The sequence below is a fragment of the Salvelinus alpinus genome, chromosome 27 (assembly GCF_045679555.1).
Source record: "Salvelinus alpinus chromosome 27, SLU_Salpinus.1, whole genome shotgun sequence".
Taxonomy (NCBI): Eukaryota; Metazoa; Chordata; class Actinopteri; order Salmoniformes; family Salmonidae; genus Salvelinus; species Salvelinus alpinus.
Genome location: NC_092112.1, coordinates 12,350,755 through 12,367,775, shown reverse-complemented (window position 1 = coordinate 12,367,775; position 17,021 = coordinate 12,350,755). Strand labels below are relative to the sequence as shown.

The 17,021-nt window shown below is 45.1% G+C and overlaps 1 protein-coding gene across 1 annotated transcript in view; it reads left to right on the top strand.

Moving 5' to 3' along the window:
* The first annotated feature begins 1,192 nt into the window (after positions 1 to 1,192).
* Positions 1,193 to 17,021, top strand: part of LOC139555970 (ras-related protein Rab-15-like) — a 28,807-nt gene continuing 12,978 nt past the window's right edge. The window contains exon 1 of the mRNA XM_071369392.1: positions 1,193 to 1,634. Within this exon, the coding sequence (XP_071225493.1) occupies positions 1,511 to 1,634 (124 nt within the window). The 5' untranslated portion in view covers positions 1,193 to 1,510. The remainder of the gene's footprint in view (positions 1,635 to 17,021) is intronic.

The window sequence follows — 17,021 nt, the reverse complement described above, 5'->3', positions numbered from 1 at the left end:
GCACATAATACATACAAGTGCCAAAAACACAGTCTAAAACAAAAGTGCAACGCCTGACAATCATCCATGTAACAAATAACAATCACTCACAAATACAACATGGGGAACAGAGGGTTAAATAATAAACAAGTGATTGGTGAGTGAAGCCAGGTGTGATAAGACAGAACAAATGGAAAATGAAAAGTGGATCGGTGGTGGCTAGAAAGCCAGTGAAGTGACCACCGAACAAGGAGAGGGACCGACTAGGGGGGAAGTCGTGACAGTACCGGTATTTTGTTAGCTAGCTACCTAATGTTAGTTGGCTACTTATACATCAAACTTGCCAGTATATTAACTATAGGCTATCTAACTAACTACCCAACGTTAACTGACTTGATTATTCCCGTCATTCTTAGCTGAGCTAAATGGTATAGTCATTGTATGTTCAGAGCAATCTCGCCTGAGTGTACCAGAGCGCAGAATAAATCATTTATGAGCGCTCAACACCCATTCGGCAAAAAAGCGTTATTAAATTGACACCAAGGCTCTGGATAACATGAAAACTGCCTAAACAGCTCTGCTAGGGCAAGTAAAATGGTGAGAGTGGTCTCATTTGTGTCTGGAAGTAGCTAGCAAGTTAGCCAACGTTAGCTTGGGTGCTTGACTGCCATTGTAAGGTCAGAACACTCAAATCAACCCTACTCCTCCGGCCCGAGCGTCCAGTGTGCACGAAACGCTCTGAATTTACAAAAGGACAATCTGACAATGCTCTGAATTTACAAAAGGACAATCTGACAATGCTCTGAATTTACAAAAGGACAATCTGACGATGCTCTGAATTTACAAGTGCACTCTGGCACTCCACACCCGAATTCGTAAAATGCCTAACTAGTCATTTATTACGCTAACTAGCTACCAAGAGGTTGCATAGCAACAGCATCAACTTCCGGTAGACAGGTGAAGAGCTAGTAAGCTCAACTGAAAGGATACTGTTTCTTGACAGTATACTAAAATATACTAATAATATGTAGTATATATTCGTTAAGTATGTAGTATACAGTATGTTAGTATGGGTAGTCAAACACAGCTTCAGTGTTTGCTCACGCAATGTTTCATATTGCTCGCGCGCGCCATCTAGTGCCCGTTAGACTTTTGAACCGGATTTGACCCCATACTCGTGCGTTGACGGTGATATCGAGAGAAAATAGGATGCTGCCGAGCGCATCCCCGTCACCGCGCCCATCAGAAAGGAGGAGAGGGCTGGATGGAAGGAATCTGGTCCGTTCTCATATAGCTACTCTTTGTTACCAAAAGAGACCGCTCCTGGTTTGATAGAAAGAAAAGAGAGGTTCGAGCTTGCTCCCCCGTTTCTCGAAAGAAAATCAAAAGACTACTTTACATTTTGGGCAGACATGGGCTGGGGTGTAGGTGTGTTGGGTTTGGGGCAGATATGGGCTGGGTTGTAGCTGGGTTGGGTTTGGTAATTCGTTGCCGAGTTAGCTGGCTTGGCTGTTCTTATTTCTAAGAAGCTATGGCTAAGCAGTATGATGTGCTCTTCCGACTCCTGCTGCTCGGTGATTCGGGGGTTGGGAAAACATGTTTATTATGCAGATTCACGGATAACGAATTTCACCCGTCTCACATCTCCACAATCGGTAAGACCGCTTCTTTGATGCATGCATTATTTGAGGAAATCAGAATACACCTAATACGATCTGATTATCTCTAGGCTAAATAGTATAATCGAATATGATACTGGTGCTATAACCTATTGAAATTATATTATTATGTACGGCCTACACTTCCTTTGTTCAGAATGTTGTTAGTAATTTGCTATTATTCATTTACAAATAGCCTATTGTATTACAATTATGTGGCACTCTCTATTTCAAGGCACTATATATTTGCATTGTTATTCAGCTCTAAACTTTGATTAAAATAACAAATAGCTTAATTGATCTAAGTGCAGGACAAATTAAAATAACCACTTGTGGGGGCATCTACTTGGCAAAAGATAAAACTGTTCATACGATGTCCAGTAGCGTAATTAAAAGAGCCACAGTTCCTACCTGGATCCTGTGATAAATGGAACGCTACTATAGTTGCTGTCTGCAAACTAGAAACACAATATTCCATTTGGAAAATAACAAAATGCATGAATTCATGTTAACGTCAAATGTTAGCAACTGTCAGAAAGAATTGGAACACATTTGTCACAAACTCTTTTTTGGGTATAGTGCTTCCTCTACTGGAAAAATTGCAACATTAACAAAAGTGTAATGAAACTTTTTTATGTGGTTATAATCCTGTATATACCCTTTAATGTTGCTGTCATAACATTTTATATTACAGTATCTCAACTTAATATTACCACACATACGTCACACATAAGTCTTTACAGCAGAAAATCGTGTAATTTCCCCTCTTCCACCTTGTATAGAGAAAACAATAAAGCCTATGGACCCAACCAACCAGGCTCAGCCCCTAGAGTTAATATGGACTGTCATACTGAATTTCACTCATTAGAATTCAGTACATCAACATCACTTAATCTACTGCTTTCCTATTGAGGCCAGTGAAATACGCTATAAGGACTGCTTTCTTCCCCCCTTTATTTAACAAGTCAAGTCAGTTAAGAACAAATTCTTATTTACAATGACGGCCTACCCCAGACAACACTGGGCCAATTGTGCACTGCTCTATGGATTTGAACCGGGTACTGCAGTGACACCTCTTGCATTCAGATGCAGTGTCTTAAACCACTGCGCCACTCAGGAGCCCAAAACCTATCTCGCTCAGGACAGCCTTCTTCCCCCCTTTACCAATCTCTCTCTCAGGACAGCCTTCTTCCCCCCTTTACCAATCTCTCTCTCAGGACAGCCTTCTTCCCCCCTTTACCAATCTCTCTCTCAGGACAGCCTTCTTCCCCCCCTTTACCAATCTCTCTCAGGGCAGCCTTCTTCCCCCTTTACCAATCTCTCTCTCAGGGCAGCCTTCTTCCCCCCTTTACCAATCTCTCTCTCAGGGCAGCCTTCTTCCCCCTTTACCAATCTCTCTCTCAGGACAGCCTTCTTCCCCCCCCTTTACCAATCTCTCTCTCAGGGCAGCCTTCTTCCCCCCTTTACCAATCTCTCTCTCAGGACAGCCTTCTTCCCCCCTTTACCAATCTCTCTCTCAGGACAGCCTTCTTCCCCCCTTTACCAATCTCTCTCTCAGGACAGCCTTCTTCCCCCCTTTACCAATCTCTCTCTCAGGACAGCCTTCTTCCCCCCTTTACCAATCTCTCTCTCAGGACAGCCTTCTTCCCCCCTTTACCAATCGCTCTCTCAGGGCAGCCTTCTTCCCCCTTTACCAATCTCTCTCTCAGGACAGCCTTCTTCCCCCCTTTACCAATCTCTCTCTCAGGGCAGCCTTCTTCCCCCCTTTACCAATCTCTCTCTCAGGACAGCCTTCTTCCCCCCTTTACCAATCTCTCTCTCAGGGCAGCCTTCTTCCCCCTTTACCAATCTCTCTCTCAGGACAGCCTTCTTCCCCCCTTTACCAATCTCTCTCTCAGGGCAGCCTTCTTCCCCCCTTTACCAATCTCTCTCTCAGGGCAGCCTTCTTCTCCCCTTTACCAATCTCTCTCTCAGGACAGCCTTCTTCCCCCTTTACCAATCTCTTTCTCAGGACAGCCTTCTTCCCCCCTTTACCAATCTCTCTCTCAGGGCAGCCTTCTTCCCCCCCCTTTACCAATCTCTCTCTCAGGACAGCCTTTTTCCCCCTTTACCAATCTCTCTCTCAGGGCAGCCTTCTTTCCACCCCTTTACCAATCTCTCTCTCAGGGCAGCCTTCTTCCCCCCCCTTTACCAATCTCTCTCTCAGGACAGCCTTCTTCCCCCCTTTACCAATCTCTCTCTCAGGGCAGCCTTCTTCCCCCCCCCTTTACCAATCTCTCTCTCAGGACAGCCTTCTTCCCCCCTTTACCAATCTCTCTCTCAGGACAGCCTTCTTCCCCCTTTACCAATGTCTCTCTCAGGACAGCCTTCTTCCCCCCTTTACCAATCTCTCTCTCAGGGCAGCCTTCTTCCCCCCCCTTTACCAATCTCTCTCTCAGGACAGCCTTCTTCCCCCTTTACCAATCTCTCTCTCAGGGCAGCCTTCTTCCCCCCCTTTACCAATCTCTCTCTCAGGGCAGCCTTCTTCCCCCCCTTTACCAATCTCTCTCTCAGGACAGCCTTCTTCCCCCTTTACCAATCTCTCTCTCAGGGCAGCCTTCTTCCCCCCCTTTACCAATCTCTCTCTCAGGGCAGCCTTCTTCCCCCCCCTTTACCAATCTCTCTCTCAGGACAGCCTTCTTCCCCCCTTTACCAATCTCTCTCTCAGGGCAGCCTTCTTCCCCCCCTTTACCAATCTCTCTCTCAGGACAGCCTTCTTCCCCCCTTTACCAATCTCTCTCTCAGGACAGCCTTCTTCCCCCTTTACCAATCTTTCTCTCAGTACAGCCTTCTTCCCCCCTTTACCAATCTCTCTCTCAGGGCAGCCTTCTTCCCCCCCTTTACCAATCTCTCTCTCAGGACAGCCTTCTTCCCCCTTTACCAATCTCTCTCTCAGGGCAGCCTTCTTCCCCCCCCTTTACCAATCTCTCTCTCAGGGCAGCCTTCTCCCCCCCCCTTTACCAATCTCTCTCTCAGGGCAGCCTTCTTCCCCCCCTTTAACAATCTCTCTCTCAGGGCAGCCTTCTTCCCCCCCTTTACCAATCTCTCTCTCAGGACAGCCTTCTTCCCCCCCCTTTACCAATCTCTCTCTCAGGACAGCCTTCTTCCCCCCTTTACCAATCTCTCTCTCAGGACAGCCTTCTTCCCCCTTTACCAATCTCAAGCATCAATCATCATGTCACCAGAATAAGACCCTCAACATTTATTGGAAAGGAGCATCAAGCTCATCACCGTCCACTTTCACCACCCTGTGAAGTTCATCATAATTCAAAAAAATCTGTAGCCTAATAAACTGCATGCTTTCTCGAGTCGTAGTGGGAGGACCGCACACCATGTCATCGCAAGACTCTAAGTTTACTTCGATATGATGGTTATTATATCACTATTTCCCGCATAAAGGCGTTTCCACTGCCGTTTCTCGCATAATTAATTTTACAGACACACAAAGATCCCACCATGTCAAACATACAAATGATCTGTCAGCATTTATAAAATTGTACCGAAACTTCCTGTTTCCATCACAGCTGCCGTGATTTATTTATTATAAGGAATGACTTTACTCCATAAAAACTATGGATGGAAACGTGGTTAGTGACTGCCCATTGAACTCCACCTCCCATCGCAGAGAAATCACTGAATGTGTCCCAAATGGCACCGTATTCTGAATGTAGTGCACTACTTTTGACAATGTATTAAATAGGGTGCCACCTGGGAGGCATCTACACATCTCCCTCTGCAGAGGAAGGCAGTATTAGAGGAAGTCATTGGTTGGATTAAGGGTGCATCTATAGCCTGGCATCCCTGGTCTCTCACCTCAACACATTGATTGGGAAGAGGAGACTTTAACTAGTAGTGGGTGTGAAATACTGTACAGGCATGTGCGTCTACTAGACAAGGACATCTGACTGCAAAACAGGGACACAATAGGGATTAGTGGAATTCAATGCGTTTGCCCTTGCCAGCTTTTCATGTGTTGATAAATCGTCCTTGAATTTGAGTTCATCATACAGTATCAACCATTCTAGAATATAATTAAGGAAACATTTGGGGAAAGTTCCAATTTCTAGAATAATGATGATTGAGAAAGTTACAGATGTCAAATATCATATTTGATACTGCTGGAGTGCGTGCTACGAGTGGGTGCTGCTATGGTGACCAGTGAGCTGAGAAAAGGCGGGGCTTTACCTAGCAGAGACTTGTAGATGACCTGTAGCCAGTGGGTTTGGCGACGAGTATGACGAGAGGGCCAACCAACGAGAGCGTACAGGTAGCAGTGGTGGGTAGTGTATGGGGCTTTGGTGACAAAACGGATGGCACTGTGATAGACTGCATCCAGTTTGTTGAGTAGAGTGTTGGAGGCTATTTTATAGATGACATCGCCCGAAGTCGAGGATCGGTAGGATAGTCAGTTTTACGAGGGTATGTTTGGCAGCATAAGTGAAGGATGCTTTGTTGTGAAATAGGAAGCCGATGCTAGATTTAATTTTGGATTGAAGATGCTTAATGTGAGTCTGGAAGGAGAGTTTACAGTCTAACCAGACACCTAGGTATTTGTAGTTGTCCACGTATTCTAAGTCAGAGCCGTCCAGAGTAGTGATGCTGGACGGGCAGGCAGGTGCGGGCAGTGATCGATTGAATAGCATGCATTTAGCTTTACTTGCATTTAAGAGCAGTTGGAGGCCACGGAAGGCGAGTTGTATGGCATTGAAGCTCGTCTGGAGGTTAGTTTACACAGTGTCCAAAGAGGGGCCAGAAGTATACAGAATGGTGTCGAATGATGAAGTCATTGCGTGCTATGAATATGGGACCAAATACAAAACTTCTGACTTCTTTCAATACACATATAAGTGAATTGGTCCCAATACTTTTGGTACCCTAAAATGGGGAGAAAATGTGCTGTTATTTCTAAACCCTCAAATTAAAGCTGACAGTCTGCACTTTAACCTCATATAAGGAAATCAGTCAATTTAAATAAATTCTTTAGGCCCTAATCTATGGATTTCACATGACTGGCAAAACAGATATACATTTGTTGGTCACAGATACCTTTAAAAAAAAAAAGTAGGGGTGTGGAGTAACCAGTCAATATCTGGTGTGACCACCATTTGCCTCATGCAGAGGGACACATCTCCTTCGCATAAAGTTGATCAGGCTGTTGATTGTGGCCTGTTGAATTTTTTCCCACTCGTCTTCTGACTAGTCAGGATCGATGGAAAGATAAACGGAGCAAAGTACAGAGACTTGAAACCGAACGAACATCTCTGGAAATAGCTGTGCAGCGACGCTCCCCATCCAACCTGACAGAGCTTGAGAGGATCTGCAGAGAAGAATGGGAGAAACTCCCTAAATACAGGTGTGCCAAGCTTGTAGCGCCATACCCAAGACGAATTGAGGCTGTAATCGCATCCAAAGGTGCTTCAGCAAAGTACTGAGTAAAGGGTCTGAATACTTACATTATATAAATAAGGTATTTGTTTTTTATTTTTAATACATAAAAAAAATATATCTAAAAACCTGTTTTTGCTTTGTTATTATGGGCTATTATGTGTAGATTGATGAGAATGTAATCCATTTTAGAATAAGTCTGTAACATAACAAAATGTGGAAAAAGGGAAGGGGTCTGAATACTTTCCGAATGCACTGTGTGTATATATATACAGTACCAGTCAAAAGTTTGGACACACCTACTCATTCAAGGGTTTTTCTTAATTCTGACTATTTTCTACATTGTAGAATAATAGTGAAGACATCAAAACTATGAAACAACACATATGGAATCATATAGTAACCAAAAAAGTGTTAAACAAATCTAAATATATTTTATATTTGAGATTCTTCAAAGTAGCCCCCCTTTGCCTTGATGATAGGTTTGCACACTCTTGGCATTCTCTCAACCAGCTTCATGAGGTAGTCACCTGGAATGCTTTTCCAACAGTCTTGAAGGAGTTCCCACATATGCTGAGCACTTGTTGGCTGCTTTTCCTTCACTCTGCGGTCCAACTCATCCCAAACCATCCTAATTGGGTTGAGGTCAGGTGATTGTGGAGGCCAGGTCATCTGATGCATCACTCTTCTTCTTGGTCAAATAGCCCTTACACAGCCTGGAGGTGTGTTTTGGGTCATTGTCCTGTTGAAAAACAAATGATAGGCCCACTTAGGGTTGCACATTTTGGGGAATATTCATAGGTGGAAACTTTCTGTGGGAATTAACGGGAATATATAGGAATATATGCAAATTATTATTAATACCATTTAAATGTAGATGTTTTTTGCATTGGATATATTTACCATATCATATGGAGACAGAAACATAAACCTTTTATCTTATCATAAGTAGACATAATTGCAAATGATTAAATCCTTCCAATAGAAATAAAAAAAACTATTTAGATACGAATTTAACTTTAATTAAATGAGTTGACTCTTCACATGGGATGATTTCAGTGAACAACTAAAGAAAGGGAATATTGAATGATCCCTAATGATCCATTGCATCTCCCAAAAACGTTTTCAACATACTTCTGTAAAATGATAGTCTAGAAACTAAAGCTTTGGTTGTCTTCCTCTCAGGCTTCCATGTCTTCTCTCCTGGACCTCCTCAATGTCCACCTCTTGAACATCAGACTCTGAGGCCTCATCTTCACTGTCACTTTCCAACCTTGTTGAGGATGGCTCGTTGTCAGGCAAAAAAAAACTCAAAATTGCCCGGATGGCCATCAATTGTTCCACCCTTTTATTGGTCAGCCTGTTGCGTGCTTTGGTGTGTGTGTTCCCAAACAAGGACCAGTTGCGCTCTGAGGCGGCTGATGTTGGTGGGATTAGGGGGATGATGGAGGAAACAGGGGAAAGAGCCTCAGATCCATAAAGTCCTTTCCACCAGGTGACTGATGAGATATGTTGGCACGACTGCCATATTGCATCTCCATCCCAAAGCCCTTGCTTGGAAGTGTACTTCGCCAGACTGCCAAGAACCTTGCCCTCATCCAGGCCAAAGTGGCAAGACACGGTAGTGATGACACCATAGGCCTTGTTGATCTCTGCACCAGACAGGATGCTCTTGCCAGCATACTTGGGGTCCAACATGTACGCTGCAGCGTGTATGGGCTTCAGACAGAAGTCTTCACGCTTTATGATGTATTTCAGAACTGCAGTTTCCTCTGCTTGGAGCAACAGTGAAGTGGGCAGGGCAGTACGAATTTCTTCTCTTACATCTGCAAGCAGAGTCTGAACATCAGACAGGATGGCATTGTCTCCCTCAATCCGTGCAATGGCTACAGCTATAGGTTTCAGGAGTATCAGGCTGCTTACCACTCTCCCCCAAAATACATCATCCAGGAAAATCCCATTGATGGGGCTGTCCATATCGGTAGACTGTGATATTTCTTGGAGAGACTCCTTCCCTCCAGGAGACTGTCAAACATGATGACAACCTCAACCCAATGGGTGTTGCTGGGCAGCTTCAATGTGGTGCTCTTATTCTTCTCACTTTGCTTGGTGAGGTAGATTGCTGCTACAACTTGATGACCCTTCACATACCTAACCATTTCCTTGGCTCTCTTGTAGAATGTATCCATTGTTTTCAGTGCCATGATGTCCTTGAGGAGCAGATTCAATGCATGAACAGCAAATCCAATGTGATGGTAGGACTCCTCCACTTTAGACGAAGCAGCCTTCATGTTCGCAGCATTGTCTGTCACCATTGCAAATACTTTCTGTGGTCCAAGGTCCTTGATGACTGCCTTCAGCTCATCTGCAATGTAGAGACCAGTGCGTCTGTTGTCCTTTGTGTCTGTGCTCTTGTACAATACTGGTTGAGGGGTGGAGATGATGTAGTTAATTATTCCTTGCCCACAAACATTCGACCACCCATTAGAGATGATTGCAATACAGTCTGCTTTCTCTATGATTTGCTTGACCTTCATTTGAACTCTGTTGAACTCTGCATCCAGCAAATGAGTAGATAAAGCACGTCTTGTTACAGGGGTGTATGCTGGCCGAAGAACATTCAGAAATGTCTTCCAATACACGTTGCCTGTGAGCATCAGAGGTGAACCAGTTGCATACACAGCTCGAGCAAGACATTCATCAGCATTTCTCTGACTACGCTCCTTCATTGACTCAAAACACTTCTGATTCCAGGAGGACCATGAGCTGTTGCTATCGATAAGGTGTCTGATTCATCATTTTCACCATGAATAGAAGTAGAGGGACTTTTGTCAGAGGTTGCTTGTTGTGAGCGCTGAGGGAACTTTATGCACTTGGCCAGATTATTCTGCATCTTTGTTGCATTCTTCACATATGATTTGGCACAGTATTTGCAAATTTACACAGCTTTTCCTTCTACATTAGCTGCAGTGAAATGTCTCCACACACCAGTAAGTGCCTGTGGCATTTTAAAAATAAGACTTCTTTTTTTTCTTTTTTCTAATTGTAACGGCTGATTTCCTCCTCTTCGTCTGAAGAGGAGGTGTAGGGATCAGACCAAGACGCAGAGTGGAAAGTGTCCATGTTTTATTAACAAAATAACCTGAACACTAACGAAACAAAATAACAAAGAGAGTCTAACCGAAACAGTCCCGTGTGGCACGAACACTGACACGAAATACAAACACCCACAAACACACACGTGAACCCCGGCTGCCTAAGTATGATTCTCAATCAGGGACAACGATTGACAGCTGCCTCTGATTGAGAATCATACCAGGCCGAACGCACAAAACCCCAACATAGAAAACAACACATAGACAACCCACCCAACTCACGCCCTGACCATACTAAATAAAATACCCACATGGTAGCAAAAACTAACTAGCAGAAATTGTTAACAAGTTAGAAATGATTTAAACACACTTTGCTCTAGGCTACTAATTATTAGTTAACAAAAAATCATGTATGTCATATAAAATATTTTCACCCCACCCAGTATTGTAATCAAAACTTACCAGAAAGCATGTAGTCCTTGGCTCAGACAGTGTAGTAGTGTGGGCTCAATAGCATCTCATTAGTGTGCAAGATCTTGAGAATCACCTGTACACTCGTGGCCAAAAGTTTTGAGAATGACACAAATATTAATTTTCACAAAGTCTGCTGCCTCAGTTTGTAGTCATGGCCAAAAGTTTTGAGAATGACACAAATATTAATTTCCACAAAGTTTGCTGCTTCAGTGTCTTTAGATATTTTTGTCAGATGTTACTATGGAATACTGAAGTATAATTACAAGCATTTCATAAGTGTCAAAGGCTTTTATTGACAATTACATGAAGTTGATGCAAAGAGTCAATATTTGCAGTGTTGACCCTTCTTTTTCAAGACCTCTGCAATCCCCCTGGCATGCTGTCAATTAACTTCTGGGCCACATCCTGACTGATGGCAGCCCATTCTTGCATAATCAATGCTTGGAGTTTGTCCGAATTTGTGGGTTTTTGTTTGTCCACCCGCCTCTTGAGGATTGACCACAAGTTCTTAATGGGGTTAAGGTCTGGGGAGTTTCCTGGCCATGGACTCAAAATATCCATGTTTTGTTCCCCGAGACACTTAGTTATCACTTTTGCCTTATTGCAAGGTGCTCCATCATGCTGGAAAAGGCATTGTTCGTCACCAAACTGTTCCTGGCTGGTTGGGAGAAGTTGCTCTCAGAGGATGTGTTGGTACCATTCTTTATTCATGGCTGTGTTCTTAAGCAAAATTGTGAGTGAGCCCACTCCCTTGGCTGAGAAGCAACCCCACACATGAATGGTCTCAGGATGCTTTACTGTTGGCATGACACAGGACTGATTGTAGCGCTCACCTTGTCTTCTCCGGATAAGGTTTTTACCGGATGCCCCAAACAATCGGAAAGGGGATTCATCAGAGAAAATGACTTTACCCCAGTCCTCAGCAGTCCAATCACTGTACCTTTTGCAGAATATCAGTCTGACCCTGATGTTTATCCTGGAGAGAAGTGGCTTCTTTGCTGTCCTTCTTGACACTAGGCCATCCTCCAAAAGACTTTGCCTCACTGTGCGTGCAGATGCACTCACACCTGCCTGCTGCTATTCCTGAGCAAGCTCTGTACTGGTGGTGCCTCGATCCCGCAGCTGAATCAACTTTAGGAGACTGTCCTGGCGCTTGCTGGACTTTCTTGGGCACCCTGAAGCCTTCTTCACAACAATTGAACCGCTCTCCTTGAAGTTCTTGATGATCCGATAAATGATTGATTTAGGTGCAATCTTACTGGCAGCAATATCCTTGCCTGTGAAGCCCTTTTTGTGCAAAGCAATGATGACGGCACGTGTTTCCTTGCAGGTAACCATGGTTGACAGAGGAAGAACAATGATTCCAAGTACCACCCTCCTTTTGAAGCTTCCAGTCTGTTATTTGAACTCAATCAGCATGACAGTGTGATCCCCAACCTTGTCCTCATCAACACTCACACCTGTGTTAACGAGAGAATCACTGACATGATGTCAGCTGGTCCTTTTGTGGCATGGCTGAAATGCAGTGGAAATGTTTTTGGGGGATTCAGTTCATTTGCATGGCAAAGAGGGACTTTGCAATTAAATGCGATTCATCTGATCACTCTTCATAACATTCTGGAGTATATTCAAATTGCCATCATACAATCTGAGGAGGCAGACTTTGTGGAAATTAATATTTGTGTCATTCTCAAAAGTTTTGGCCATGACTGTATAAGTGTACACTATATATACAAAAGTATGTGAACACCCCTTCAAATGAGTGGATTCAGCTATTTCAGCTACACCTGTTTCTGACAGGTGTATAAAATCGAGCACAGAGCTATGCAATCTCCATAGACAAACATTGGCAGTAGAATGGCTTTACTGAAGAGCTCAGCTCAGCACCCGTCATAGGATGTCACCTTTCCAACAAGTCAGTTCATCAAATTTCCACCCTGCTAGAGCTGCTCCGGTCAACTGTAAGTGCTGTTACTGTGAAGTGGAAACGTCTGGGAGCAACAACGGCTCAGCTGCGAAGGGTAGGCCACACAAGCTCACAGAACGGGACCGCCAAGTGCTGAAGCGCACAGCGCTTCAAAAATCGTCTGTCCTCGATTGCAACACTCACTACAGAGTTCCAAACTGCCTCTGGAAGCAACGTCAACACAAGAACTGTTCGTCGGGAGCTTCATGAAATGGGTTTCCATGGCCGAGCAGCCACACACAAGTCTAAAATCACCATGCGCAATGCCAAGCGTTGGCTGGAGTGGTGTAAAGCTCGCCGCCATTGGACTCTGGAGCAATGGAAACACGTTCTCTGGATGGCTTCACCATCTGGCAGTCCGACGGACTAATCTGGGTTTGGCGGATGCCAGGACAACTCTACCTGCCCCAATGCATAGTGCCAACTGTAAAGTTTGGTGGAGGAGGAATAGCTGTTTAGAGAAGGAGGTACTGCTCTGTTTCAGATGTCATGGGCAGAAGGAGGAGCTTCCTTTACCCTCGAGTGTTCAGGGACAGTTGGACTTGTTTGTATCCTTTTTTAAATGTACATTTGATTGGTGTATTGAAATAAAATATTTAAAAAGTGTGTGTGTGCATATATATTTTGTTTACTCAAACCACCTTTGAGCCAGATTGGACCCTCTGTTTGACATCAAGCAGTCTTCATCAAGCTGTCTTCATCAAGCTGTCTTCATCAAGCTGTCTTCATCAAGCTGTCTTCATCAAGCTGTCTTCAACAAGCAGTCTTCATCAAGCTGTCTTCAACAAGCAGTCTTCATCAAGCTGTCTTCAACAAGCAGTCTTCATCAAGCTGTCTTCATCAAGCTGTCTTCATCAAGCTGTCTTCATCAAGCTGTCTTCATCAAGCTGTCTTCAACAAGCAGTCTTCATCAAGCTGTCTTCAACAAGCAGTCTTCATCAAACTGTCTTCAACAAGCAGTCTTCATCAAGCTGTCTTCATCAAGCTGTCTTCATCAAGCTGTCTTCATCAAGCTGTCTTCATCAAGCTGTCTTCATCAAGCTGTCTTCAACAAGCTGTCTTCATCAAGCTGTCTTCATCAAGCTGTCTTCAACAAGCTGTCTTCATCAAGCTGTCTTCATCAAGCTGTCTTCATCAAGCTGTCTTCATCAAGCTGTCTTCATCAAGCTGTCTTCATCAAGCAGTCTTCATCAAGCTGTCTTCATCAAGCAGTCTTCATCAAGCTGTCTTCATCAAGCTGTCTTCATCAAGCTGTCTTCATCAAGCTGTCTTCATCAAGCTGTCTTCATCAAGCAGTCTTCATCAAGCTGTCTTCATCAAGCAGTCTTCATCAAGCAGTCTTCATCAAGCTGTCTTCATCAAGCTGTCTTCATCAAGCTGTCTTCATCAAGCAGTCTTCATCAAGCAGTCTTCATCAAGCTGTCTTCATCAAGCTGTCTTCATCAAGCTGTCTTCATCAAGCTGTCTTCATCAAGCTGTCTTCATCAAGCTGTCTTCATCAAGCAGTCTTCATCAAGCAGTCTTCATCAAGCTGTCTTCATCAAGCTGTCTTCATCAAGCTGTCTTCATCAAGCAGTCTTCATCAAGCTGTCTTCATCAAGCTGTCTTCATCAAGCTGTCTTCATCAAGCTGTCTTCATCAAGCTGTCTTCATCAAGCTGTCTTCATCAAGCAGTCTTCATCAAGCTGTCTTCATCAAGCTGTCTTCATCAAGCTGTCTTCATCAAGCAGTCTTCATCAAGCAGTCTTCATCAAGCTGTCTTCATCAAGCTGTCTTCATCAAGCAGTCTTCATCAAGCTGTCTTCATCAAGCTGTCTTTATCAAGCTGTCTTCATCAAGCTGTCTTCATCAAGCTGTCTTCATCAAGCTGTCTTCATCAAGCTGTCTTCAACAAGCAGTCTTCATCAAGCTGTCTTCATCAAGCTGTCTTCATCAAGCTGTCTTCAACAAGCAGTCTTCATCAAGCTGTCTTCAACAAGCTGTCTTCATCAAGCTGTCTTCAACAAGCTGTCTTCATCAAGCTGTCTTCAACAAGCTGTCTTCATCAAGCTGTCTTCATCAAGCTTTCTTCAACAAGCTGTCTTCATCAAGCTGTCTTCATCAAGCTGTCTTCATCAAGCTGTCGTCATCAAGCTGTCTTCATCAAGCTGTCTTCAACAAGCTGTCTTCATCAAGCTGTCTTCATCAAGCTGTCTTCAACAAGCTGTCTTCATCAAGCTGTCTTCATCAAGCTGTCTTCATCAAGCTGTCGTCATCAAGCTGTCTTCATCAAGCTGTCTTCAACAAGCTGTCTTCATCAAGCTGTCTTCATCAAGCTGTCTTCAACAAGCTGTCTTCATCAAGCTGTCTTCATCAAGCTGTATTCAACAAGCTGTCGTCATCAAGCTGTCTTCATCAAGCTGTCTTCATCAAGCTGTCTTCAACAAGCTGTCTTCATCAAGCTGTCTTCATCATGGTATCATCTCAGAAACACACAGACAGGGCTCTATAGATGGGAGTCTACAGTAATAATAATGCCTGCAGTCAGTTAGGGAGATGTCTCAGACACACACACACACACACACACACACACACACACACACACACACACACACACACACACACACACACACACACACACACACACACACACACACACACACAGTAAAGGTTAGAGACAGTGATTAATAGGTCAATGCTTGACTTATTGATGGGTCAATAACATTCTTCCCTGGGTTTCCACATCCTGACAGAAACAGTATGTCTCCATCCACAACAGATAGGTTGGCTAGGCCTCAGAGTTTTATATTGGTTTTATATTGGTTTTATATTGGATAGTGGGAGGTCTATGGGAGATCTGTGAGGGATAGTGGGGGATAGTGGGAGGTCTGTGGGGGATAGTGGGAGGTCTGTGGGGGATAGTGGGAGGTCTGTGGGGGATAGTGAGAGGTCTGTGGGGGATAGTGGGAGGTCTGTGGGGGATAGTGGGAGGTCTGTGGGGGATAGTGGGAGGTCTGTGGGGCCTAGTGGGAGGTCTGTGAGGGATAGTGGGAGGTCTGTGAGGGATAGTGGGAGGTCTGTGGGGGATAGTGGGAGGTCTGTGGGGGATAGTGGGAGGTCTGTGAGGGATAGTGGGAGGTCTGTGAGGGATAGTGGGGGATAGTGGGAGGTATGTGAGGGATAGTGGGGGATAGTGGGAGGTATGTGAGGGATAGTGGGGGATAGTGGGAGATCTGTGAGGGATAGTGGGGGATAGTGGGAGGTCTGTGGGGGATAGTGGGAGGTCTGTGGGGGATAGTGAGAGGTCTGTGGGGGATAGTGGGAGGTCTGTGGGGGATAGTGGGAGATCTGTGGGGGATAGTGGGAGGTCTGTGGGGGATAGTGGGAGGTCTGTGGGGCCTAGTGGGAGGTCTGTGAGGGATAGTGGGAGGTCTGTGGGGGATAGTGGGAGGTCTGTGGGGGATAGTGGGAGGTCTGTGGGGGATAGTGGGAGGTCTGTGAGGGATAGTGGGAGGTCTGTGAGGGATAGTGGGGGATAGTGGGAGGTCTGTGGGGGATAGTGGGAGGTATGTGAGGGATAGTGGGAGGTCTGTGAGGGATAGTGGGAGGTCTGTGAGGGATAGTAGGAGGTCTATGAGGGATAGTGGGAGGTCTGTGGGGGATAGTGGGAGGTCTGTGGGGGATAGTGGGAGGTCTGTGAGGGATAGTGGGAGGTCTGTGAGGGATAGTGGGAGGTCTGTGAGGGATAGTGGGAGGTCTGTGGGGGATAGTGGGAGGTCTGTGTGCGTGCGTCTACCCCTGGCTCAGTAAGCTGCTCTCCTCCTTACAGCACTGAACCACAGCAACTATGTCCCTGGCCCGTCACCCACCATCAGCCCCCCTCACTGTAAGGGTTAAGTGCTGCTCATTATGGGATAGCTACAGTAGGGAGATGCCCTGGACACGGTAGTGGGCACAGATACTTATCCATTCATAGAAAAACGGTTAGCTAATAGCTACGCTAAGTAGCATCACTGTTGTCAGTGTGTTGAATTAAACTGTTGCGAAACAATGAACTTAGGTGTACATATACTTTGATACAACTATAGGCTACTGGGTAAATATAGGCTGCTGTTAACACTTAATAGGTCTGATGGTTCTGCGTCGCAGTGTCACTCCAGCCCCGGGTTCGATCCCAGGCTGGGAGAGCCATGAGGAGGCACAATTGACCCTGCGTTGTCCGGGTTAGGGGAGGGTTTGCCGGACGGAATTTCCTTGTCCCATCGCGATCAAGCAACTCCTTGTGGCGGGCCGGGCGCCTGCAAGCTGACTCCGGTCGCCAGTTGGATGGTGTTTCCTTTGACACATTGGTGCAGCTGGCTTCCGGGGTTAAGCGAGCAGTGTGTCAAGAAGCAGTGCGGCTTGGCTGGGTCGTGTTTCGGAGGACACGTGACTCTCGACCTTCGC